Consider the following 25,528-nt stretch of genomic DNA (forward strand, 5'->3'; position numbering starts at 1 on the left):
TACTCGTTGGAGTTCAGAAGGATGAGGGGTGATCTTATAGAAACATTTAAAATAATGAAAGGGGTAGACAAGATAGAGGCGGAGAGGTTGTTTCCACTGGTCGGGGAGACTAGAACTAGGGGGCACAGCCTCAAAATACGGGGGAGCCAATTTAAAACCGAGTTGAGAAGGAATTTCTTCGCCCAGAGGGTTGTGAATCTGTGGAATTCTCTGCCCAAGGAAGCAGTTGAGGCTAGCTCATTGAATGTATTCAAGTCACAGATAGATTTTTAACGAATAAGGGAATTAAGGGTTACGGGGAGCGGGCGGGTAAGTGGAACTGAGTCCACGGCCAGATCAGCCATGATCTTATTGAATGGCGGAGCAGGCTCGAGGGGCTAGATGGCCTACTCCTGTTCCTAATTCTTATGTTCTTACGTTCTTAAAACATCCTGCTTTTCCCAAAAGTGTTTATTTATAATGCCTTTAGCTCAAGGCATAATTATGAACAAGGAACCAAAATCCCAATTGTTTGGCAGCTCCACTGATTCTGTTCGGAGACAGTGAAAAATCTAAATCATTTTTACTTTGGATCTCAGGAGTTTTCATCCGTATCCTTTTGGAGGGATCCTAACAAGTGGATTCCAAAATATATTAGGCATAATCTCTGCTGTACCTTCAAAAAATAAATTTAATAAATCCATAATGGAATAGATTAATTGTTTTTGCTCTCATTCACCAGACTTTGATTGTTTGTTTACTTTATAACACTACATAAGGGAAACTTTATAATAGACTGGGCTCAATTTTCCCCAATGATTTGCGCCCTTTTTTTTGGAGCAGGCTGCCTTTTTTGGCCTAAGTTTAAAAAAAGCTCCCCCAATCGATTTACACCAGCGTAACTCAGTTATGATTTTTTTTTAGGTAAGTTTTTTTCTCAGCCAAAGGGGGCGTAACCTGCCACCCACGCCAATTCTGGCCAGTTAGGCAAGTTTGGCCAGCTGAGAGTTACTCCAGTTCTTAGGTCAGCCTATGTGGCCTCTGCAGAAAAACCTTCTGGAGAGTTAAGGAAATCTGCGCAGGTAAGTGCAGCAGATGCCCGGACAGCAGCAGCAGGAATGGTGAGAGGGGGTGCGGGAGGAAAAAAAAGAGATGGAGGGGGGCGGAGAGAAGGGGGGTGGAAAGAGGGTGGTTGGGGGGGGGGGGGGGGGGGAGGAAAGAGAAAGAGAGGGGGGGGGGAAAGCCTTTTGGGTGTAGTTAGTTGTGGGGACCGGGAGAAAGGAAGCCATTCGGCCTGGAATAGGGGCGGGGGAGCGGACCGGGAGGCCGTTCGGTCTGGGCTGGGGCGGGACCAGCATGCCACTCGGGGCCGAGGGGGGATCTGTAGCTGGACTGGCACCGGCAAGGGGCTCGGGAAGCAGACCAGCATGACCTTTGGCCAGGGCTAGCGAGCGGGACTGGCACCGGCAAGGCACTCGGGGCTGGGGGGAGCGGGACCAGCAAGCCCTTCGGCCAGGGCTAAGGGTAGGGGAGCGGGACCAGTAAGGCACTGGGGGCTCAGGATGGGCGGGGGAGCAGGAGATGGATGAGCAAGGGGCTCGGGAAGCAGACTTACAAGCTCTTCGGCCAGGGCTAGGGGAGCGGGACCGGCACCAGAAAGGCACTCGGGCTGGCGGGAGAAGCAGACCGGGAGGACCTTCGGCCTGGGATAGGGGCGGGGATTGCCACCGGTATTGGGGGGGGGGGGGGGGCGGGGAACTTTAATAATTGGAGGTAAGTTGCTGCAATATATTTTAATGTCTACCCCTTTCATTATTTTAAATGCTCGCATTATGTCCCTAGTTACTGTGACAAGCCGATCTTTTTGGCACAGATCAAGGCTCCACTCCCAAAACTAAATGACAGATTAGGCTGCGCCAAAGTGAAGAAATCCAACGGGGAAACTTAGAACATTTTTTTTGCCAGACATGGGCCCCCCAAAAAATGGGCCTAACTCTTCAAGTACGCCAAAAAAAAGCTTTTTGAAAATTGAGTTCAGTATTTTTCGCACTGCATAAACAGGTCTACAACTCTTAGAGCATCATTTACCTAACCTTTTCAATGACTAAAATCACATTGGCCATCTTCCCTAGTTCAAACTGCTAAGTAGTTCCATTGCAACAAACCTACAGTTGTATTTTTTTGGTTAGGGGGAATGTAACAATATATTTAGGTTTTGCAAGCATTCAGAGAGGGGTAAGCTGTAGTACCTTGCAAGAGGTTGTGTTCTCTTCTTTCTATTGATAGAAAAGCTCCAGGATATCCACTCTATGGGAAGCAAATTTATCAACAGTAAATTTTCTGGACACTTGTCAACAAAACTGTCCAGATAGGTCAAGACAACTTGTTCTGAAATTCAGGGCTGCTGCTAAAGTACCAACATAACTAGTTTCAGAGACAACAATAGGGTTTACAATAACAATCTTATCTAATACCTTCCCTTTATACCAGGTTAAGCTACAGATAAAGGTTGTGCTTTTTTCACGGAGTCTTGTTTTTAAAAAATACATCAAATTGTTACATCTGCATCTGACTGCTCAGCTTTATCTCAACTCCATCCCTCTCACTGGCAGCAGTCTGAGGCTGAACTAGACTGTTCGCCACCTTGGTGTCATTTGACCCAAGACGAGCTTCCGACGATATTCAGGAGCATCACTAAGATCGACTCCACCCATTTGCTGAAACCCTCATCCATGCCCAAAGCATTTTGCAGCAAATTAAATATCTTTGATGTGTAGTCACTGTTGTAATGTAGGAAACACGGAAGCTAATTCACACACAGCAAACTCCCACAATCAATGTAATACTGACCAGATAATCTGTCCCATTTTTTTTTAGGCGATGCTGATTGAGGGATAAATATTGACCAGGACACTGGGGATAACTTCCCTGCTCTTCTTTGAAATAGAGACATGGGATCTTTTACATCCATATGAGAGCAAACAGGGCCTTGGTTTAACATCTCATCCAAAGGAAGGCACCTCAGTACTGCACTGGAGAGTCAGCCTAGATTTTTGTGCTCAAATCTCTGGAGTGGGACTTGATCCCACAACCTTCTGAATCATAGCAGACAGATGCTACCATTTGAGCCTCGGCTGAGGTAAATAAAGTTCCATGGGTAGCTATGGCGTTTTAGTACCTTAACCAAGTGATCATCCTTTATATGCAAGCACAGGTGTTCTGCCATGCTATTCAATGATGGGCACATTTCAAACAAGCTCGATCCTGTCCTCATCCATTTCTAGCACGCAGGAATCCTGGCTGACTTTTCTAACTACTGTCCTGTATGCCTTAAAAAATAGACAATTATGAAAATTTAAGCAGCACACAACACAATTTATCTTGCATGTTTAACAGTATTTAATGTAAGTTTAGCACCACACCAATGTTTGTAGATTTTTCCTTCAAGGACCATCCTTAAAGGAAAACACTGTGCACAGAAGAACAAGTGATTAAACATAAACAGTTTTATTTAGAACATGGTTTCATTTATTGAAGGCAAAGCTGATTCCAGCAATTGCTGCACAAGTTCTTACACAAAAAAGACATGAACACAAAAGCTTAGAACAGAAACCATTTTTTCCAAGGGCCCTATAATCTTTCTTGCAGTGCTCCTGTTCCCCAGAAATATAATTATTCTGAACAGCATACATGCATGCAGGTTGTGAATTCATGCCCTGGTACTTTTGCTAACCTTCTGGGACTTGTCAGCTCAGTGAGTAGACCTGGGGGCGAGGTGATTCAGTACCAGAGTAGCTTTACAGTTAGGTGACCAGAGCAGAATGGTGGAATGTTTCAGTGGGTTGGCTGTGGAGCTGCACTTCGAACTGTGGTGCAGAGCACTGTTTGACTTGTTTTAAACAGGGAGTGGGGGTTGTCTTAGTTGCTTTCAATCTGTTAGTCCATATACTGTGAAGAGGTTATTATACACCATTTTTCTCTCAAAAAAAATAAACCGATTGCATTTCTCCACCTCTCCTTCCTAGTGTTGCGCTTCTTACCAGCCTGGCCTGAATTGTCCTAGCACCCACCTGAGCTCCATACTTTCCCCCACCAAGCATGAGACATTGGTTTTGAACAGCTCTCAGTAACTCAGACAATGTAACCCTTCCATCACAAAATAAGAACAGAAAACATGGTTTTCCTGCAGTTACATCAGCTTTTTCCATTAGAAATTCAATTGAAATCGAGTTTCTACTGCAAGTACATTTTCATTACTGTGACTTAAAGAATGATTTTAACAGACATTTTCCACGTGAGTCTGAAAACGATACATTCAGATCTTTCCACAAAGCTCAAAAGGACAGAAATGTTTGTTACATTCAAGAGCCTGAAACTTTTACTGATAGGATGACCAGTGTATGACCCATGCTTTTCATATATTTTTTTTAAATTGTAAATGGGAGTAGCAGGTGGCCACATGCAGCAACAAACACCCACAAGTACAAGTGGCCCACTTACTCACTCACATACCTGCTTTGTGCCCCGTTTTGCTGAACCAGCAGCATTGCTGGACCCTTTTTCCACTTTGAAAGACACTGCCAAATCGGGAATAAAAATTACCATCAGACAGAAGCCGACAAAAGCTGTTCTTATCTAGTAATTAAAAGAAGCCTGAACTAGAACTAAATAGATAAATTAACCCCTTTCAAGGTTGGTATGCTATAGTAAAATTTATAGCTACTGTTATAATCAAAAACCACTAATTTAAAATCCTTAGCAATTACTGCTTTTTTTTGTTTTAAGCAGAGCTCTCTGCTGCACGTCTTATCACCATTTTAGCTAGAATTGCTACAGAACAGTATCACAAGTATTTAATATTGTAATTACTACTGCAGCTATTGACATTAACAACTAGTTTTTCCTTTTAAAAAATCTATTAGCTAAAGGTGCAGTGATGTGAAGCTGTTTTCAAACACACAAAACCTTTGCCTGTCTGAAAAGTTGCCTTCATATAAATTCACTAACAGAATGCCTCCACACATCCTTATGTAATAGGTTCGAGGAAAGCTGACGAATGGGCCAGTGTCACTACATTTAGAGATTACAAGCACACCTGTTCCTTAACAGAGCAGAAAATGATCACTCTCAAAAACCAAGATGATAGAGGATTTAAAAAACGTAACCACATCCTCACTAGCAGAGCATTCATTAGTTTATTCTCCTCTTATTTTATTTTTACAATGTAACACTACTTCAGCCCACTTGGCTTTTCCTTCCCCATCTCATCTCCCTTCATTGCCCAACCATATTAGAGATGTATAAAATGGAGAAGAACATAGGAGATCTTTGAATGAGCAGAATCAAGTGGTTAGGAGATAACTGAGTGAGGCAGGTGATGGACCTTCCTCTGGAAGTGACAGGAAGCATGTAATGTTCTTTTTTTTGTTTTTTTCCTCAGCAGCAGCTTTGTGCACACGCAGCACTGGTGGAGTGCTTACGCCCTCTCAACAGCAAGAAAACACAGAGGAGAGAGGGCTGCCACCTGCAGGGGACCGTGGGTTGTAATGCAAACCCAACATGCCTTGAGTTGTGTAACCTGGATTCACCGGTCATGCCATTGTGCCTCTCAGTGTGGTGGGTTCAGTGTGCCGAGTCCTCGCTGTTGTTTCTGTTTCTGCTGCATTAGCAGCTGCTCCAGTGCAGAGGGTCCAGGATGCATCATTGAACTTGACCAGATTGACTGAAATGGGGGGGTGGGGAATAAAAATGAAGAAACTGTATTATTATGCAAATTCAACAGCCTTTAAAGAAAAATTCTTCCCAGTAAGGGAGTAGCAGGATAGACACTGACAATTTTCCCCACCCCCAAATAGTACAGCAAGTATTCTTTCCCGAGATCAAACTTAGACATTCAATGGAAGAGCAAGATTGTTTACAATTTTGAGAGATTTATTGTGAATATTCTGAAAGGCAATGCTCTTAACTCTGGATATTTGATCAAAATAACAGTTCTAATATACAGGGAACATTGCAGGTTAAAAATAAAACATCAAGTCACAACACCTCTGCTGACTTGGTAGTTTACTGTAGGACACTGGACGTCATTTATTTTTCATCAGAAAAATAGCAAGAAATTCTATGCATTCTGGAAAACATTATCAAAGAGAAATACAAACTATTTCTGCATTCAGCTTGTCCTCAGTGCAACAATATATATTTTTTATTACATCTTTGGGATGTGGTAGCTGGGCATTTATTGCCCGAGTTCGATACAATTGAGTGGCTTGCTGGACCACTTCAGAGGGCAACTAAGAGTCAACCATGTTGGTGTGGGGCTGGAGTTACATATAGGCGAGGCAAGAACGTCAGGTTTCCTTCTGTAAAGGACATTAGTAAATCAGTGGGCTTTTAGGTCAATTCGACAGCTACATGGTCACTTGTATGTTTTATTTGCAGGTTTAAAAAAAAACTTGTAGTGGGATTTGAACTCATTCTCTGGATTATTGGTCCAGTAACATAACCATGATGCTACTGTATCCACAATATTAATTTTGTGCTGTTTTAGGTTATCCTGAAATGCTATTGCCACCTGAAGAGTCAAGTTAAATGATCAAGCTATTAAAGAGAGACTGTTTTACTAGTAACTCTCCTTTAGAATGAAAGAATTTGTATTTATATAGTACCAGTGTTTCACAGCCAATAAAGTACTTAAAAAAAAGCGTGGCCAATGTTGCAATGTAGGAAAATGAAGCAACCAATTTGCATATAGCAAGCTCCCACAACAGCAATGAAATAAATGACCAGATAATCTGTTTTGGTGCTGTTGGTTGAGGGATAAATGTTAGCCAGAACACTTACGCAGACAACAATCAGAAATTTTGGTAGATTGCTTCTATGCAGGGACAGACGGTTTATGGGTTAGAGAAAGCAAATCACACTACGAGGGATGCATGGATTTATACCGTGCCAAATCATTTGCCCATCCATGTATTAAAAAAGTAGTGTTTACTTTTTACAAGGCCATCTCCGACCATTTCTATTCCTGTCTACCCACAACCCCATTTCCTTCTGCATTTGCCCTTGGAAAAACTCTCTGCCAAATCATTTATAACAGTACTTTCAAACCCCCAACTACCTAGCATTTGGCCTTCCAGTCACCATGATACTTCTATAAGCTGTCAATTTGATCAACCACTCCCTCACCTTTGATGCCCTTTTCCCCAACAAAATCTTTATTCTTTCCTTCCCCAGTCATTCCCCCTAGTATGGCCCCTACCATTGTTCCCTCCAGTCCAAGAGGCACAGACTTCAATGTAGTTGGCACACAACTGGTTTAAGCCATCCATCACCAGAGCTAGCTGTACCACATCAAGTGTCATCAGGCCACATTCCCCTCTGCCAAATTCACCCAATACTTCAGGATCACTCTGGAGAGCAATGATATCCCCAGGCTTCTTCACTATCAAGTTTCCTTAAACCACTGCTCTCACCACTGATCTCTAACAACAAATTCTCTCTCTTAAATTGATCCCATCCACAAGACAAACCTCCTGCTCCCATGACCCCATTCCCCTCCTATTCAAACTGAAAATCATCCGGACCCTCAAGAAATCCACCGATGACCCCACTGTCCTTGAAGCTACATCCCCAATTTCCCATTCCAAAGTGCAGATTTATGCCCATTTTTCCTGCAACTTCTTGTTCGAATCTCTTTAATCAAGTTTTTGACCCCGCCACATGACCAAAATGGCCCAAATCAAAGTTATAAATGATTTCCTCTGTGACCGTGGTGCATTACCCCCCCCATAACTTCTCGGCAACCTTTGACACGGTTGGCTACACCATTGTCATCCCAATGTGTCCCACTTGTTATCTAGCTCAGTGGGACTTCTCTCGCTTGGTTACGCTTTTATCAATCCAATCGTAGCCAGAGGATCTCTAATAATGGCTTCTCTTCCCACTCCTGTGCTGTTACCTGTGGAGTCTCCAAGGATCTGCCCTTGCCCCCTCCTATTCCTTATCTACATGTTTCCCCTTGGTGACATCATCCACAAACATGGAATGAGCTTTCAAATATATACTGATGACACCCAGCTCTGCCTTTCCACCACCTCTCTTGACCCCTCCACAGGCTCTGTTGTCAAAAGGTTTGTCCAGCCTGGGAATGAGCTGCGATTTCCTTCAACTAAATATTAAGGCTGAAGCCATCATCTTCGGACCCCACCACAGACTCTGTACCCTCGCCACCAATTCCATCTCCTGCCCCAGCCACTGTCTCAGGATGAGACAGACTGTTCGCAATCTCGGCATCCTATTCGACCCTGAGCTGAGTTTCTAATTCCATATCCTGTCCATTACAAAGACTACCTACTTCCACTCCTGTAACATCACCTGCTGCTGTCTCACCCATCTGCTTCTGAAACCCTCATCCACACCTTTGTCACTTTCAGACTTGACTACTATTTGTCTTGGGCGGTACTGCCAAACAGGCGACAGCGAGTCTGCAGCCTGATTTACAGTCCAGTTGATTCTCTTTTTTATTGAAGTCATACCCCATTGAGTATTAATCCCTATTCTGTGCTGGATTCACTGATCTCAGATAGTGCTGCATTGGGGCGCTATAACTGGCCTCAGCATCCCATATAAGGGAAGATTAAAAAAAAAGAACATAATCAGACCCCCTGCTCCTGGTTGCTTTCTAGTGACCCCTACTGGAAGCGGGTATCTGGATAAGATTAGACTTGGCATTGACAGTCCCCATAATTGAACAAGGCCACCAAAACAAATTATCCAAGATTAGATTTCAAGAATAGTTACTTTTGGAAAGTAGAAGGGCTATTTTCACCAATGGAACCACATGCTGGTATGAATCATCATCCTCAGAACAGGAGAGGCAAGGAAAGAAAATACAAATTGGATGAGGGAGGGGAGGAATCGAGTGAAATATCATACCTTGAAACTGTCCATGAGCAGCGTGGACGAGTCATCCAGTGTGGTGTCTGGGGCAGCCCATGTGTTGCTAGGAGTACTGCCCTGATGCCAGGTATTGTCTGAAGAGGAAGATGCGGCAGGTAGATAGTCCAGGCCAAATCCACTCATTACTGTGTTTTTTTTTTATAAACAACAAAAAACGACTAAGACTAAATGTACAATATCTTATGGAATGATCTAAATACATATTTCAGAAAGATTAAAAGTACAACAGTGATGGATAGATTTGATAATCAAATCATATATAATATTTGACCTTGATTAAGAATGGAGTAGCCACGAAACTAAAGGTGAAACATTAAGAACACAAGTAAATCCTGTGAATAAGACAGACATTCCATCCAGAGTTCAAGTATAATTAGTCTATTATGGACTTCCTGCCCATCCACCTGCTCCATACTATTAAATTACGAAGTGATTATCTGCACGAACATTTTCATGCCCTTCTGCGCATGTTCGGACCCGCCCCTTTTTGCGCATGCACAACCGATCCCCTTCTGCGCATACGCGCTGGCACCAAGGTATGGCCGTGCATGCACAGCCCAAACTGTGTTCAGCTCCTTGGGGCGAGCGCGCGGGGGGCAAAGAGGCGAGCGCGCGGGGGGCAAAGAGGCGAGCGCGCGGGGGGCAAAGAGGCGAGCGCGCGGGGGGCAAAGAGGCGAGCGCGCGGGGGGCAAAGAGGCGAGCGCGCGGGGGGAGGAAAGAGGCGAGCGTGCGGGGGGAGGAAAGAGGCGAGCGTGCGGGGGGAGGAAAGAGGCGAGCGTGCGGGGGGAGGAAAGGGGCGAGCGCGGGAGGGGCGGGGGTGCGAGGCAGGGGGCGGCGAGGCGGTGGGGGGGAGGCGGCGAGGCGGGAGATGGTGAGAGAGGGGGAAAAGGAGAGAGAGTGAATGGAGAGCTCCGGGGTGGGGAGAGGTCAGGAACTCAGTGGGGGGGGTGGGTGGTGAAGAGTACAGAGAGCACAATGGGGATGGTGGAGGAATGTAATCCAGGTCTAAAGGGGGTTTGAGAGCGAAGTTGGTAAGATAGGATGAAATCCAGAAGTCACGACACTGTCACCACTCAATTCATTCCCAAGAAACCAGGCAACAATCTGTGACACACAGACAATGCCCATCTATTGCTGGGGAGGTGGGGGGGGTGGAGGTCAGGGACTTGTTTGGGGGTGGGGGGAGGGGGGTGGTAGCGGGGGTGGGGGGAGGCGATCATGAATCCGTGGAGGAGGATCTTGGATAGGGAAGGTAGTCAGAAACCGGTGGGGGGATGAGTGCGGTGGGGGTAGGTCAGGAACTTGGGCAGAGAGGAGGTGAGTTAGGCACTTGGGCGGAGTGTGAAGGGCAGGAACTGCTTTGGGGTATGGAAGAAGGTCTTAACCCGTGAGAGCGCCCGCTGTCGTTCCAAGTGAGCTCTGTTCTGTCTGGAGTCCAGAGTCAGAATGGCTCGAATTACATTTTACAAAGAGAAACCTGCTGGGTGACTTATCCTCCAAGGGGACCAATCTGTAATCAGGACTTGTCATCAAGAGAGGCCAAATCAGAGCTTTAGGTGTTGCAAATTAACGCATCCTTAAAATTATTACATTAACTGGTGTGCAAGTAAGGAAGACTTCTATTTATGTAGCAACTTATGTCGACATCGAGATGTCGCGAAGACTTTCATGCAATGGATTAATTGTTGTAGCGCAGTGTCTATTGACCTGTAAGCAACCATGGAAGCAATTCTGCACCAGTAATGTTCCACAAACAGCTACGAGATGAATGACTAAATATGGTTGCAGGGGGAATGCAGTTCAGGACACTAGCAGAACTCTGCTCTTTTTCAAATAGTGCCATGTGATCTTTAACATCCAGATCAACAGGCAGATGATGCTCCAGGTTAGTATCTCATTAAAAAAGATGAAGCTTGTATCGGGGTGGCGGGAGATATGATTCAATTCTTAATTACTGCCGTAGTCGAGGAAAATTACCACTTCCGCTTTAAAAGACACAATTTATCGATAATTTGCTTAAAAATTAAGAATTCAGATCAATTTTTATATTTTTTGCTTTCACTATCTATTTGTTGATTTTAAAACATTGTTTGATCTGTAGGGCATCTGACGGAGGAAATACTGAGCCTGACAATGCAAAGAACCCAAGTTAACAATTCACATTGCTTGAATGCTTTCACCATTTCAACCATATATGCTCACACCATCAGGCTCAATCACTTGTTCAGGATAGTTGCCTGACATCACTGTGCACCATTTGAAAAGAAAGGTACAGATGACTGGACACTGTTTATAAATTTTGCACTCTTACAGAAGATACTGAAACTCATTCCAAATAATTTAAGAGCCTTTTGCTACATAAAGCTAAACAAGCTGTTAAACAGGCAAATAGATGCCAATATTTGAGGATATTAGGTACTCTACCTGGCTTGTCTGTACGTTTCATGTTCCAGCGGTCAGTCAGCCTCCTCTCACTGTTGTCAGGTGTTCCAATCGGTCCAAAGCCAGAGAATGAGTTCTGGTTGTGGGTTGGAGGAGAACTTGGTAGGCTGCTGGGATTAGAGGAGTGAGGAGACTGGCTTGCTGGTGTTGAGTGATCTATTATTTGAAGCAGCACATGTAAAAAAAAAAGAACGTGAGGTTCCTTGCTTCAGGATCTGCAATTGTTCAGCCAAGGTTGAAAAAAAATGCCCATCACCCCACCAGTTTGGGCTAGCGAATCTAGGTCCCAGAGGTGAAAGGTGAATGTGGAACCCACTACACCATCCATTTCTCAGCATTTTTACTGGTATTTTGGGAGTTTAAAAATGTGTGATATCATCCACTTTTCTGTGAAAAAATGTAAATCAGTGGCTTTAATTATTTTTACGATACAGGTGATCACCTGAGCAATTACTGCTGGGACAAAAATAAAACAAAATTATCTGTATTCCTGTAGTCCAACTTGCTGTGATCAATGTGTTGCATAAAATAATTTAATCTAAAATGTGTTATTTCCTTGATCAAGATGTTTGTAAAATGGCTTAGAAGATAGCCAATAAAAGTCAAGGAACGTGTGTGCATTCATACTGTAAAATAAAATAACTGAAAACTGGACTTCACGTGAGACTTCATGCACAGTAGCTGAGTCATGAAAGGAACACTTTCAGTGGTGGAATGTCTCATTAAAGCAGCATTGGTAGTAAGTAGAGACTATGAAGGTATGAGGGCAGAGTTGGCTAAAGTGGACTGGGAAAATAGATTAAAGTGTCGGGCAGTTGATGAACAGTGGTGTACATTTAAGGAGATATTTCACAACTCAAGAATATATTACAGTGAGGAGGAAAGGGTGTAAGAGAAAAGATAGCCATCTGTAGCTAAGTAAAGAAATAAAGGACGGTAACCAATTAAAAACAAGGACATACAAAGTGGCCAAAACTAGTGGGAGGACAGAAGACTGGGAAGCTTTTAAAAGGCAGCAAAGAATGACTAAAAAAATGATTAAGGGAAGGTAGACTATGAAAGTAAACTAGTAAAAAATATAAAAACAGATAGCAAGAGTTTCTATAGGTATATAAAAAGGAAAAGAGTGGCTAAAGTAAATGTTGGTCCCTTAGAGGATGAGACCGCAAAATTAGTAATGGGGAACATGGAGATGGCAGAAACGCTGAACAAATATTTTGATGGTAGAGGACATTAACAATATCCCAACAGTGGATAGTCTAGGGGCTATAGAGGGGGAGGAAGTTAACACAATCACAATCACTAAGAAAGTGGTACTCAGTAAGATAATGGGACTAAAGGCAGTTAAAATCCCCTGGACCTGATGGCTTGCATCCTAGGGTCTTGAGAAGTAGCGGCAGGGATTGTGGATGCATTGGTTGCAATTTACCAAAATTCCCTGGATTCTGGGGAGGTCCCAGCAGATTGGAAAACTGCAAATGTAACACCTCTATTTAAAAAAGGAGGCAGACAAAAAGCAGGAAACTATAGACCAGTTAGCCTAACATCTGTGGGTGGAAAATGTTGGAGTCCATTATTAAAGAAGCAGTAGCAGGACATTTTGAAAAGCAAAATTCAGTCAGGCGGAGTCAGCATGGATTTATGAAGGGGAAGTCATGTTTGACAAATTTGCTGGAATTCTTTGAGGATGTAACGAACATGGTGGATAAAGGGAAACCAGTGGGATGTGGTGTATTTGGACTTCCAGAAGGCATTTGACAAGATGCCACATAAAAGGTTACTGCACAAAATAAAAGTTCACGGCGTTGGGGGTAATATATTAGCATGGATAGAGGATTGGCTAACTAACAGAGAACAGAGAGTCGGGATAAATGGTTCGTTTTCTGGTTGGCAACCAGTAACTAAGTAGGGGTGCCGCAGGGATCAGTGCTGGGACCCCAACTATTTACAATCTATATTAACGACTTGGAAGAAGAGACTGAGTGTAACGTAGCCAAGTTTGCTGACGATACAAAGATGGGAAGAAAAGCAATGTGTGAGGAGGACACACAAAATCTGCAAAAGGACATAGACAGGCTAAGTGAGTGGGCAAAAACTTGGCAGATGGGAGTATAATGTTGGAAAGTGAGAGGTCATGCACTTTGGCAGAAAAAAATCAAGAGCAAGTCATTAGTTAAATGGAGAAAGATTGCAAAGTATCACAGTACAGCAGGACCTGGGGGTACTTGTGCATGAAACACAAAAGGATAGTATGCAGGTACAGCAAGTGATCAGGAAGGCCAATGGTATCTTGGCCTTTATTGCAAAGGGAATGGAGTATAAAAGCAGGGAAGTCTTGCTACAGATATACAAGGTATTGGTGAGGCCACACTGGAAAACTGAGTGCAGTTTTGGTTTCCATATTTACAAAAGGATATACTTGCTTTGGAGTCAATTCAGAGAAGGTTCACTACGTTGATTCCGGGGATGAGTGGGTTGAATTATGAGGAAAGGTTGAGTAGGTTGGGCCTCTACTCACTGGAATTCAGAAGAATGAGAGGTAATCTTATCGAAACGTATAAGACTATGAGGGGGCTTGACAAGGTGGATGCAGAGAGGATGTTTCCACTGATGGGGGAGACTAGAACTAGAGGGCATGATCTTAGAATAAGGGGTCGCCCATTTAATACAGAGATGAGGAGAAATTTCTTCTCTCAAAGGGTTGTAAATTTGTGGAGTTCGCTGCCTCAGAACTGTGGAAGCTGGGACATCGAATAAATTTAAGACAGAACTAGAGTTTCTTAAATGATAAGGGGACAAGGGGTTATGGGGAGCGGGCAGGGAAGTGGAGCTGAGTCCATGATCAGGTCAGCCATGATCTTATTGAATGGCGGAGCAGGCTCGAGGGGCCGTATGGCCTACTCATGTCCCTATTTCTTATGTTCTTACTTAAAAGCACTAACCTGAGCTGGCAGGAAGAGATGGGGACCAAGGATTTCCATCAAATAGTGAGTAGCAGGAGGCCTCATGGAATGCTTGTGGTGGTGCATTCTCCGATTTGCCACTTGGTACTAGATTCTTGCCATAAACCTCACTGAAAATGCTGTTATTCTGAGAGTTCTCCTGAAATCAACAGGAAAGATGTAATAAGATTGTTAAAAATGCTGATAGAAGTACATTTACGTTAAATTATTATTCCAATGATATGTTTTGAAACTATCACAAGATCTGTCTATGCTTCATCAAAATGAAGCATCACTCAGGATAATAAACAGCAGTTGCACACATGGGGCCCAAGTTTCGACATGATTCGCGCCTGATTTTTAGGAGCAACTGGTGGAGAACGGACTATTTTAGAAATCGCAATTCTCCACATTTTTTTTCCTGCAGTTCTAGTCAGGTAGAACAGTTCTAGTTTAGAACAGAATTTTTTCTTCAAAAGGGGGCGTGTCCGGCCACTGACGCCCGATTTAAAAGTTTCCACAGTGAAAACGTACTCCAAACTAAAGTAGAATGAAGCCAGTGAAGATTTTTGTAGAACTGAAAAAACCTGTTCTACACATTAAAAAATCAGGCGCAGGTTACAAATTAGGCATCCAGAACGAGGTGGGGGGAGGGGGGAGGGAACTCATTAAATTCGACAATAAATCCTTATTTATACTTCTACAAATAAATCCAACCTGAATAAACATTTATAAGCCAAGAAAAGATTAAATAAACCATCTTCCTACCTGTGTGAAAGTGCTTCAGCCAGGGAGAATTCTGCAGCCGTTCGTGCCGCTGAGCCGGGGGGGGGGAGGAGAAAGCCGTTCGTGTCGCTGAGCGGGAGGGGGAGAGAGAGAGAGAGAGAAAGAGAGAGGGGGGGGGGGGGAAGAGAGAGAGAGAGAGAGAGAGAGGGAGGGAGGGAGGGGGAGGGGGAGAGAGAGAGAGAGAGAGGGGAGGGAGGGAGGGAGGGAGGGAGAGGGAGAGAGAGAGAGGGAGAGAGCGCGCGCGGGTGGGGGGGGCGGGTCGGGTCAGTCGGGGGGGGGGGGGGAGCGGGTGTCGGGTCGGGGTGGGGGAGCGGGTCTTGGGTCGGGTGTCTGGTCGGCGGGGGGGGGGGAGGAGAGCGGGTGTCGGGTCGGGTCTGGTCGGCAGAGGGGGGGGGGGGGGGCGGGTGTCGGGTCTTGTCGGGAGCGGGGAGCAGGAGCTGGCCGTGGGAGGAGCCTTATTCACGCAACCCCAGTGAGGCTAGGGGCTGCATGCTTCGGGCCCCTCCCTCCCACACAGTTCGGCGCCTGGAGCTACTGCACTTGCGTACCGACTGTAGCGCGCATGTGCAGAGGTCCCGGCACTGTTTTCAGCGCCGGGACCTGGCTCCGCCCCCCCCCCCCCCCCCCACAGCTCGTGCTGGCTGCGCCGAGGGCCAGAGGACCTGTAAGTAGGTGGAGAATACCGAGGATTTTTTTAGGCGCTGTTTTAGGCCCAGCTTGGAGGGACGCCCGTTTTTTTTCTTGTGGAAACTTGGGCCCATGGTCTTACCATTCATAATTAGGTCTCCGGCCAGATTTACATGGCAGCATTACAGATTTTACCCACAGTGCGTTCCAGGCATTTATTCTACTTCAAGTAGTTTTGCTTGGGGTTTCCCCAAAGGGAGAGAAAAGGAATTTGGTAGCAGGCAAGTGAGTTAACAGCCATCTCCTTTTAGAGCCATTTAATTCAAAGCAGTCAGATAACTGACTTCTAAAAATTACTAGATCCATGGCATCCTGTAAGGTGATTATAATTTGGGCTTTTTCCCAACATTTTCAATCTGTATTTATAGCAAAGCAGTAACTTCAATTACAGATAAGAAATGCACTACAAGTCGAAGCTAGCACCCTTATGTGTGGTGTGGATCAGTTAACGTGCTGTAGGGTTAATAATTATCCCTCTTTTAAAAACAGTATAAACGTATCAGTGACCATATGGGGTGTACAAAGGTAACACAAATACTGAAGGTGCAAATACTTAAAGCAACAAACATGCATTTTACTGGCTTTTATCACATCCTTGGGACTTTCCAAAGCACTTCTCAGCTAATGAATTACTTTTAAGTGCGGTCACGTTTTGTCGGTAAACTCAGCAGCCAATTTGCGAACAGCAAATTAGATTAATGACTAGCTAAGCTTTTTGGTGGGGTTGATTGAGGGATGAACACTAGCCAGGACACCAAGACAACTTGCAATTCTTCTGCAGAATAATGCCACAGGATCTTTTATATCCACCTGAATTGGGCATTGGTTTGACATGTCATCCAAATGGCACTTTCTGAGAATGCAGCAAAACCCTCCGTACATCACCGAAATACCAACCTAAATTACATGCTTAAATCTTGGGGTTGGGCCTGAACCTTCTGACACAGAAGTGAGCGTGCTAGCAACTGAGCTAAACTAACATTTCCAAAGCAATTAAAGTAAAATCAATCTAAAAGTAGATAAAATATCGTAAGAACATTTCTTACACAGAGGCAACAGCAAGGCAAAAGACTTTCATAGACTTTGTAGTTTAACGTTTGTATTTGGGTAACTCAATTTCTATGTCAGCCCATAGATGCCAAGTGCCAATAGCCTAAATTAAAACCAAAAACTGAACTTGAACACTGAACTAAGGATGTTGAAGAAAGTCTGCAAGTGTACATCTCAGACAAAATTCATCTGAATGAAGAGCTGCCAAATAAACTATAGTGTATTCTTTCCATAGAATCACTCATCGGAACATAGAAAACATTGGCGAGGTGGAGCCAGAATTGGTTTACTTAGCTTTTTAACTTTGTATCTATAGAAGAACCGGGTGACTGTAGGCAGCGACATACAACTAACACTAGAATACCTGAAAGATTACTCCATTAACATATCAAATAATAAATACAATTAAATATAAAATACAATTGAATGTACTCCTGTTGCCTTTTATATGTTCAAATCATTAGCATCCATCAATAGGGTTATAAATATGACCATAATGAAAATAAAACTTAAAAATCATTTGTTACTTTCTTGAAATGGGTTTTGACTTTACTAAACAAACCTGATTGAGTGAAAAAGGTGGCAAGGACAATAAGGAGGAAGAGGTAATCAGCTCAGAAGGCCTCTCCAGTCGAGATCGGTTTGGCATCTACATGAAAAAAAAAGGAAAAGTAATTCAAATACATTACAAAATAAAATGCAGTGAAAAATCTATAATATCTACTGCTCCAAATTAATAAATCACAACATTCATATAATAGAATGAATTAACACAGCCACATCAGACTCCTAACATTTGCTGATGTGAACAGGGAACTAGGAAACAGTTAACAGACCAGATGAAACTGGGCAACATCACACATGCCCACATTACTAATGGGTAAACGAAGGTAATACAATACTACAGGTACTGCGAAAGAAACAAAGAAACTGGTGGTGACAACAATGAGAGATTATAGGATTTATTAATAGTCAGACAACCAGTTGGATATTCAACAGAGGCTTCCTACTCCCTTACAAGTTTCGCATATATTTAAAAAATATTCACTGTACACATCAGTCTATGTAATATTTTGTAATCCAGATATGTACTAGTGAAAATCATTTGAAAATTTGGTTTTGCAGGCTGAATAGGTTCAAATTAGCCCAAGTTCGTTGAATTCTTTACACTTCTACAATGACCTGGTTGCCTGAAAAGGACTGCCTTTGTGGCAATGTTTGCAGCTGTACCCTTGCACTCTTGCTGGATGCACGAGGTGCAAGAAACCTGTTAAAAAGCTGCTTTACTGGCACCCTTTCCACTCTCCACCCCCCTCAAGGTATCCAACATTTTGCAGGTCAGTCTGAGGACCAATGGCTTGTGTTTGTGTATTCACAGTGCCAAGCCCTGCTCTCCACCTCTGTATTCTGGCAGTTATTCATGTGAATTCAACTTCAACTTCAAATAGGGAAGGGTAAAAAAAAGTATGAGCATACAAATCAAGTTTTCAGTAGCAAAGGCTTGATTATCTCTAATACATCCAAGTAGAATTTTTTCATATACAAGATGTCATGCTTAACTTTAAATATGTCTGTTTATCTGATGTGGAAGCCAAGAAACAATATCTTTAAGTGGCTAAGCTGATCGACATTTACTAGCCTCTAAATAAAATCCCACGTACAAGTTGTACAACATCATATTCGTGCCAATCTCTCCTACAATTCTACTTGTGCAACTCAAAAAAACACCAATTATATTGAGGAGAAACTGAAAAAAGTACTAGCCACTCAGCTTAAAACAAGTTTAATTATTCAGAAAGATACTATGCATTGTGCACATACAATATAATACAACAGTGACTACACTTCAAAAACACTTTATTGATTGTAAAGTGCTTTAGGAAGTCCCAAGGTCCTTTAAGGCGCTATATAAATGCAAGTTATTTTCTCTCTTACAATTGCAGAGATCAGATCAGTGAGTTTGACAAGGCATAAGTGTAGAAATTATTCTTCAAAAATTATGCACAAATCCTAGTTTGTAGCATTAAGATAATCGAAATATCTCAAAATCTGTAACGTCCAATTTCAGAAAACAGCGGCCACAATCTGTGAAATTTGCATAATGCAAAGTTACCATCCTGAGCCCAAAGCAATTCATTAAAATGTGCTTCCTTTGTTTGGAATGTTATAATCTTTGACACATGAACGTTCCTTTTTAAGAACTGCACTGAAGTTTGTCTGTATGAGCAATTAAGCCCTTACACACTACTATTAAGGATGCTGAATTTTCACTTCATGCAACTGGATTTAGGATTACAATACAAGGCCGGGCTTTTAAAAGCACTAATTGACAAGAAAAGTTAATATTGCACCGGGTTCAAATACCTGCATTTAGAAATTTTGATATTTTCACTTCTGATTTTGTTTTCACTTATTTCAAATGGACAAAGTAACAAAATATAGCCACATTTTGTAGAACCACAAAGCAGGTATGGACAATAAACTTTGACGGGGAAAAAAAATCACAATGACTTTGGAGTTTAGCACATTTTTGGGGAATATTTACAAACCTAAACATATTAAATCCATCAAACCCCATGTTAATAGTGCAATACAACTCGCTTTAAATATGTAGTGTCCCTTTAAAAAACATCACATTATATATAAACAGGTATTCATTGATGGAAGAATGGTTGGTGCTTTTATTTAAAAAAAGGATATAGAGAGCACCACTGATGCACTATTAAGCCAACTATACATTCTGGGTTAGTACAGGGACAGATAGCAGAAATCTCATTGGCAGAATTTATTTTTTGGATTAGCTGAAACAAATTACATGTTCAAAATATTTGAGCTATCCGCAGTATGCCAATGGCCTGTTCACTCATAAATCTGGCGTGATATGGCATTTATTGTCGCACTATTGGGCTTCAGTGTCGGGTTTCTGACGGGTGTCATGAGCCAAGTTTGCAGTGGTTATCCTTTGTCAGCCAGTAGCCACCCTTGGTGCAAAGAGATCAGGGAGCTTGGATGGCTGCAGGACAAAAGCATTATGGCAGCTGCCCGGGAATCTTGTACACACCTGCATAACGATCTTTTTGTGGTTAGACAGCAGCTGTATATTGGAGTGGTAGCCCTTGTGGTTGATGTATACGCCTGGTTGTTTTGGGGGTGCCCGGATTGCCACTTGTGTGCAGTGGATGCGCACTGGGCCTGTGGAAAGCCAGCCAGAGCCACAAAGTTGAGCACCCGCTCATTCTGACTGGCATTATTGGTGGCAAAGTTGACATAATTGCTGCCCCTGGCAAAAAAAATCAGTCGCCTGTCTTATGTATCTGTGTGCAGCCGACTGGGAGATCCTCGATCTACGGCAAAGCCCTGGAAGGATCTAGAGGCAAAAATTGTTGAGGGCGGTGGTGGCTTTGACAGGCACTGGTAACGTGTGGCCACCAGGTCCAGCAGGTGGTCTTCTAGGAGGCTGCGATGTCTGTCACCACTTGACATCCTGAGCCTCCTGAGACATTGGTGTTCAGACATGTCAAGGAAACTGAAACACTGCCTGCAGACCCTGTTTCATGGGTAGTGCCTCCTGTGAGCTGCACCCCTCTTCTGGTCCTCCGTCAGCTGGGCAGCTACAGGTCTGTGAGCAGCAGGTTGCTGTTGCTGGTCAACTTGGTCCTCATCTGAAGTCCAATCTAAGGCAGCATAAGTAACACCAATTTTGAAGTGTTAGAGCAATCCTTCAAAGTGTAGAAAGTAACCTCTAAATTGTACAAAGTAAAAGTACTGTGAACAAACCCTTTCCCATTAGCAGCTAAGAAAGCAGCTGTGAGTACTAAATATTTATTGGCATCTTTGCACGAGATTACTTCAGCCCCCTCAATTGCCACCGTGTACTCGCCTTGGTTACTTGATTTCAGACCCAGTCAGATAAATGCAATGCATTCCTGATGCTATATAGATACAGGAAGTATCTTAAAACTGAAAGTAGTCCAACTGGGGGAAAAAAGTGAATGGAATCCAAAATAGTATGTGTTCTCCACCAAAGGCTATGTGGGCACATCATCATATATACATAGTTTTTAGTTTATGTGACCAGGAATTACAATGTATGGATATGCCTAGATTATTAAGATAATATGAATTACAATGACCAATATCATATTTTTGTAGTAGTGGAACAAAACCCAACATTTCTATCCAATACAGTTTCTTTCATCTACTACTTTTATGTACACTGTCCCAATGCTGAATTCTGTTGCTGAGTCCTCACCATTAATTATTTTATATTTAAATTACATGTGTAAGAATTACTTAATAATAAGCAGATCTCTCGTGGCATTGCTCATTGAGTAAAAGAATAGATTTTATAATAGGGGCATTCATGTCATATGGGGATACCAGGGCCACTGATTCATAGTGACTGATCATTGGCTGCTTGCTTGCAAAACTAATTTTATATATATATTCAAATCAATGTGGAAAAACACTGTGCCTGTCTTAGAATAATATAATTTCTGAAGTTCATACAGTATGTTATAATAGGTGTGTAATCACTGCAATGTGTCATTTTCTTCTCTCTGAAAAACGCGAGATAAATTTTACCTGAAAAAAGTTTGTGAAATGATCTTCTAGCTTTTCTTCAAATAATTTTGAAAAACAAACAAACAGAATTTGTTGGAGACAGAGAGAAACAGGCTACTGATGCATCCTGGGAAATTATGCAGTGAACATGCTCAAACTCGGGAGAAGGGAGGACAAGGAGGTAGACACAGGGAGAAAGAGGGGTGAGGAAAGGGGAGAGGATGGCATAAAGGGAGAAGAGAGGGAAGAAGGGGAGGGGAGAAGGAGGGAGATAGAGGCAGAACTAACAGTGGGGAGAAGGATAAGGGGACAAGGGTCAGTGACGTTGACGACAACAGTAATATGAAGGTGTTTGCCAGTGAACTACTGCCACTGATTTCCCCTCAGTCTGATCATCAGCAATCACAATTTTTAAATCTATTTATTTTATCCAATGAGCACTTTTTAAAAAACTATTTCTTCAATTGAATAGGCATTTAAGCGATAGTAGAATTAGTGGCCCACATGGGCTGAAGGTCCATTTAACACAATGAAAGCAGCCACAGAGAGCCCAACTGGTAAGGAGTGGCAGGGCCGCAAGGTGGCGTGTCAAGGAAGAGACTTTTGACGGGGTAGATGCAAAACAAGTCTCCGAGATGTGATACCACCATGAAATAGCAGGTGGGAGGGAGAATAGGCCATGAACAGGAGCTAACTGTATATGTGCGTGTGTGCGGGTGTGTACATCCAGAGACATTGATGGTTACTTCAAACAGTGTGAGGAGTAGAATGCAAGACCTGGAGGGAGAAAAGATGAAAAACACAAATACCAGTTGTAAAAAGTTTAAAATTAAACTAAAATGCCTCAACGAAAAAGAGCAGCGGGACGAAAGGTAGCAAAGAAAACATGGGAGGGGGTGGCAGGAAAATTCAAATGGTAGTCAGACAGATCAGAATTCACACCCCATGTCACCTAGTGGCCAAATAGTGTAATTATGCAGTGACAAGATTACATAGGTAGAATCCATTATAAATGTGGGCACAGGCATATATAGCTGCAAAAATATTACACAAAAAGTGCGATAAAATATGAACAGGAAGCCAGGTTTTGCAGACAGGCCATGTAATTTTCTTTGTATTATTTCTGTGCTGACACTCTTACCCTGTAAATGTGCGTACTACAACAATTCACTTCCCAACAATTATGGGGCAGAAATCCCGGCCTCCCCGGGTCTGTACAGACCAGGGAAGGCATCGCAAAAGCCGGTTTTCGGCGTGCAATGCGCATGCGCTGAAAACCGGCTTTTCAGTTCTGGCTTGTCAGATCGTTCCTATCCCCACAGCCAGGACATTCACATGGGCAAGATTACGGTATTTACCCATCTCTTGCCCAGCAAATGTCCTGAAAACTCTTCAGTCTGGTAAAAGCAAACGCATAGCCTACTTTTACCAGCGTAAGAGTTTTAAAGCATAATAACACATAAAAATAAAATTTAAAAACAAATTTTGTGTTAAAAACCCTGCCCACTAAGGTAACTTTATTTTTTAACCTTAATTACAAAACTTAAAAGAAAATCGGGAAAATATATATATTTTTTCTAAGACATTTATTAACTTTCATTTCAATTAATTTTAATTATGTGGTGTGTTTATTATTTTTTTTATTATGGTGTTTAGTGTGTGTGACTGTACCTTCTGCATCCGAATCTCGAGGACGGGAGCATGCTTTGCAGCACGGGAAGAGAAGGCCTTCCCATCGAAATACGAGGTGCCTCAGGGACCGCCAGATAATTTCGTAAAAATTCTCCGGTCGGAGGTATTCGTTTGAAAGAAGCCTTCGACTGGAATTTCGGGGTATCTCAGAAAACTATGGAAAGTTTGAGTTCTACTCGCTTGACTTTTTGTTGCTTCCCTTTTCATAACTGTACTTTTCCCACCTCAGCATCCTCTTTCATAATACTAATCTACAATATTTTTCCATGTCCTTTTACTCTCTGGACACTTGCTACCTTTCTCCAGCCAGTCTTTCCCATTACTGCCTTTATAACGGTGCCTGGTTTTTCCTCACCTTTGTTTTGTTTCTTTTTTTCCCTTTCTTTCTCAACATTCACATCTTGTTTTTGTTTTATTGCTACAGATTTGAAACTCCAAAAAATTATCTGCTAGACAGGTCGCCCTTGTTGTCAGCATCAACACGAATGTGGTGCCAAGAACTGGAAGTGGTATGTCTATAATGACTAATCTCAGCTCCCTGATCATCAGGCCTGTTTCAACCAGTGCTTTTAACAGATTTATTAAAGCAAATCCTTTCAAAAAATCAATCCTAAAAGACGTGTAGTTGCAATTAAATGCATTAGTCTGTAGTGGTGATTTGTACGAAAATATCCAGAATGCTGTGATGTATAACCCTGTCCCTCAAAAAGAAAACACAATACTCAAGTTTATGTTCCATTAAGTCACTTGCCTAGAATATTACCTTTAAATGAGAAACACAGTGGAGTAAGTAGAATACAGCAATTTACTGCCACTGCTGCTTGAATAGCCACAATACTGAAAACTATGATTGGTTTTATAAACTTATCAAGAATGGAAATGTAAGACAGAGAACAGAAGATCAAAGTAGTAAGTACATACAAAGAAACCTCGCCCCGAAGTACTGCCAAGAGGGCCAGCCAAGGCCTGGTAGAAATCATGGGGTTTGGAAAAAGCCAGCTCTTCCTCCTCCTCAAAGTCAGCAATACTTTTTAACAGATCAGGAGGCAACAGAGGTGAGCTCTTGGCATCCTACAGACAGAAGAGGAACAGAGGAAGAAAGCATACTCAGAGAGAGGAAACAAAAGTAAACAAGAGCTGGCCTCAGAACCAGAAATACTAAAAATGTGTTCATCAATAAAGATTCCTGGCAAAATGTAAGGGTCTTATTCATCATAATTTATCCTATAGCTGGAAATTTACTTGAGGGAATGGGAATTGCTTAGAAGCATTAACGCCAAAGTGAACAAGTGAAGACCATACATGATTTTAAATGGTCTAAAGCACAATACTAACAAATGGACATTGGGGAAAATATCATTCTTACTGTATAGCATACACTGTAAAATATTAATAGAAAGACTTTTTGATTAACCAAGTGAATCATTTACCTAATTTATATGGATTCAGGTTTATGAGGAATCGGCGATATAATTTTTTAACTCACCTGTCCAAAACAGCAACAAGGAGGATTAAAAATTTCAAACTAAATGTTGGAAGTGAATCTAAATTTTTCTGGCAATACAAATCTATTATATAAATCTAATGGTATAAACTTGAGAGAATTAGCTTCTCTGAATTGAAATACAAGCACAACTAGTTTATATGCACATCTAATGTTCATGTTATACTAAATGTTATTTGTTTGCATTCATTTATAGCTTACCTCATATGATTGCATTCTAGGCATACTATCCTGATCCGTTCGGAAAACCGCTTGCTGCCGTTTCACCATACGATCATTATTCAGCTGATGTCCCATCATATGCCGCATGTCTGACATAAGAACAAACATTGTTAATAACATGAAAAGCCCATTAGGGCTAGTGCGCCTGTCCCGTTTCATAGATTAATCATACCCATCATCTCATCCGTTCTCTTTCCAGAAATGCATCTAATAATATCCACTTCACAACTCTATTACCATCAAAGTGAAAAAGTTTCACCCAATTGCCCCTCTAATAAATTCCTAGTTTTTAAGCACGTGTCCCCATGTCATTTGATCATTTCATAATGGTAAATAATTCAGCTGAATCAATGTTTATTTCCTTTGCAATCTTGAAAGCGTTAATTTTAATCATCGTGGATTGCAGCCACCCAGATTTTAATTGGAAAAGTAGTACAGGGAAAATTAAAAATGTTTTTGTATTTCAATTGGGAGAGCATTGCTCTTTTATTCTATGTTGAACAGACATTATTCTGGATTTAATCTTTAGTAATGAACCATATATGGTATGCAAGGCAGAACTCGGGAAGCTTTAAGGATTTGTGATAAGAACACAAGAACATAAGAATTAGGAACAGGAGTAGGCCATGCAGCCCTTCGAGCCTGCTCTGCCATTCAAAAAGATTGTGGTTAATTTTCGACTTCAACTCCACTTTCCCCGCCC

General features: G+C 42.3%; 1 protein-coding gene across 6 annotated transcripts in view; it reads right to left on the bottom strand.

Moving 5' to 3' along the window:
• Positions 1-3,484: 3,484 nt before the first annotated feature.
• smg7 (SMG7 nonsense mediated mRNA decay factor) overlaps positions 3,485-25,528 on the bottom strand; it is a 149,654-nt gene continuing 127,610 nt past the window's right edge. For 4 of the 6 annotated variants that reach the window (XM_070887131.1, XM_070887132.1, XM_070887129.1 and 1 more), the window contains 7 exons: positions 24,805-24,914; positions 24,021-24,170; positions 17,407-17,493; positions 14,322-14,481; positions 11,362-11,535; positions 8,914-9,062; positions 3,485-5,701 (listed from right to left, as the gene is read on the bottom strand). In XM_070887131.1, the coding sequence (XP_070743232.1) occupies positions 5,588-5,701; positions 8,914-9,062; positions 11,362-11,535; positions 14,322-14,481; positions 17,407-17,493; positions 24,021-24,170; positions 24,805-24,914 (944 nt within the window). In that variant the 3' untranslated portion in view covers positions 3,485-5,587. The remainder of the gene's footprint in view (positions 5,702-8,913; positions 9,063-11,361; positions 11,536-14,321; positions 14,482-17,406; positions 17,494-24,020; positions 24,171-24,804; positions 24,915-25,528) is intronic. The other 2 variants (XM_070887130.1, XM_070887133.1) reach the window with 2 other exon arrangements.

Source organism: Pristiophorus japonicus, chromosome 8 (assembly GCF_044704955.1).
Source record: "Pristiophorus japonicus isolate sPriJap1 chromosome 8, sPriJap1.hap1, whole genome shotgun sequence".
NCBI classification, from domain to species: domain Eukaryota; kingdom Metazoa; phylum Chordata; class Chondrichthyes; family Pristiophoridae; genus Pristiophorus; species Pristiophorus japonicus.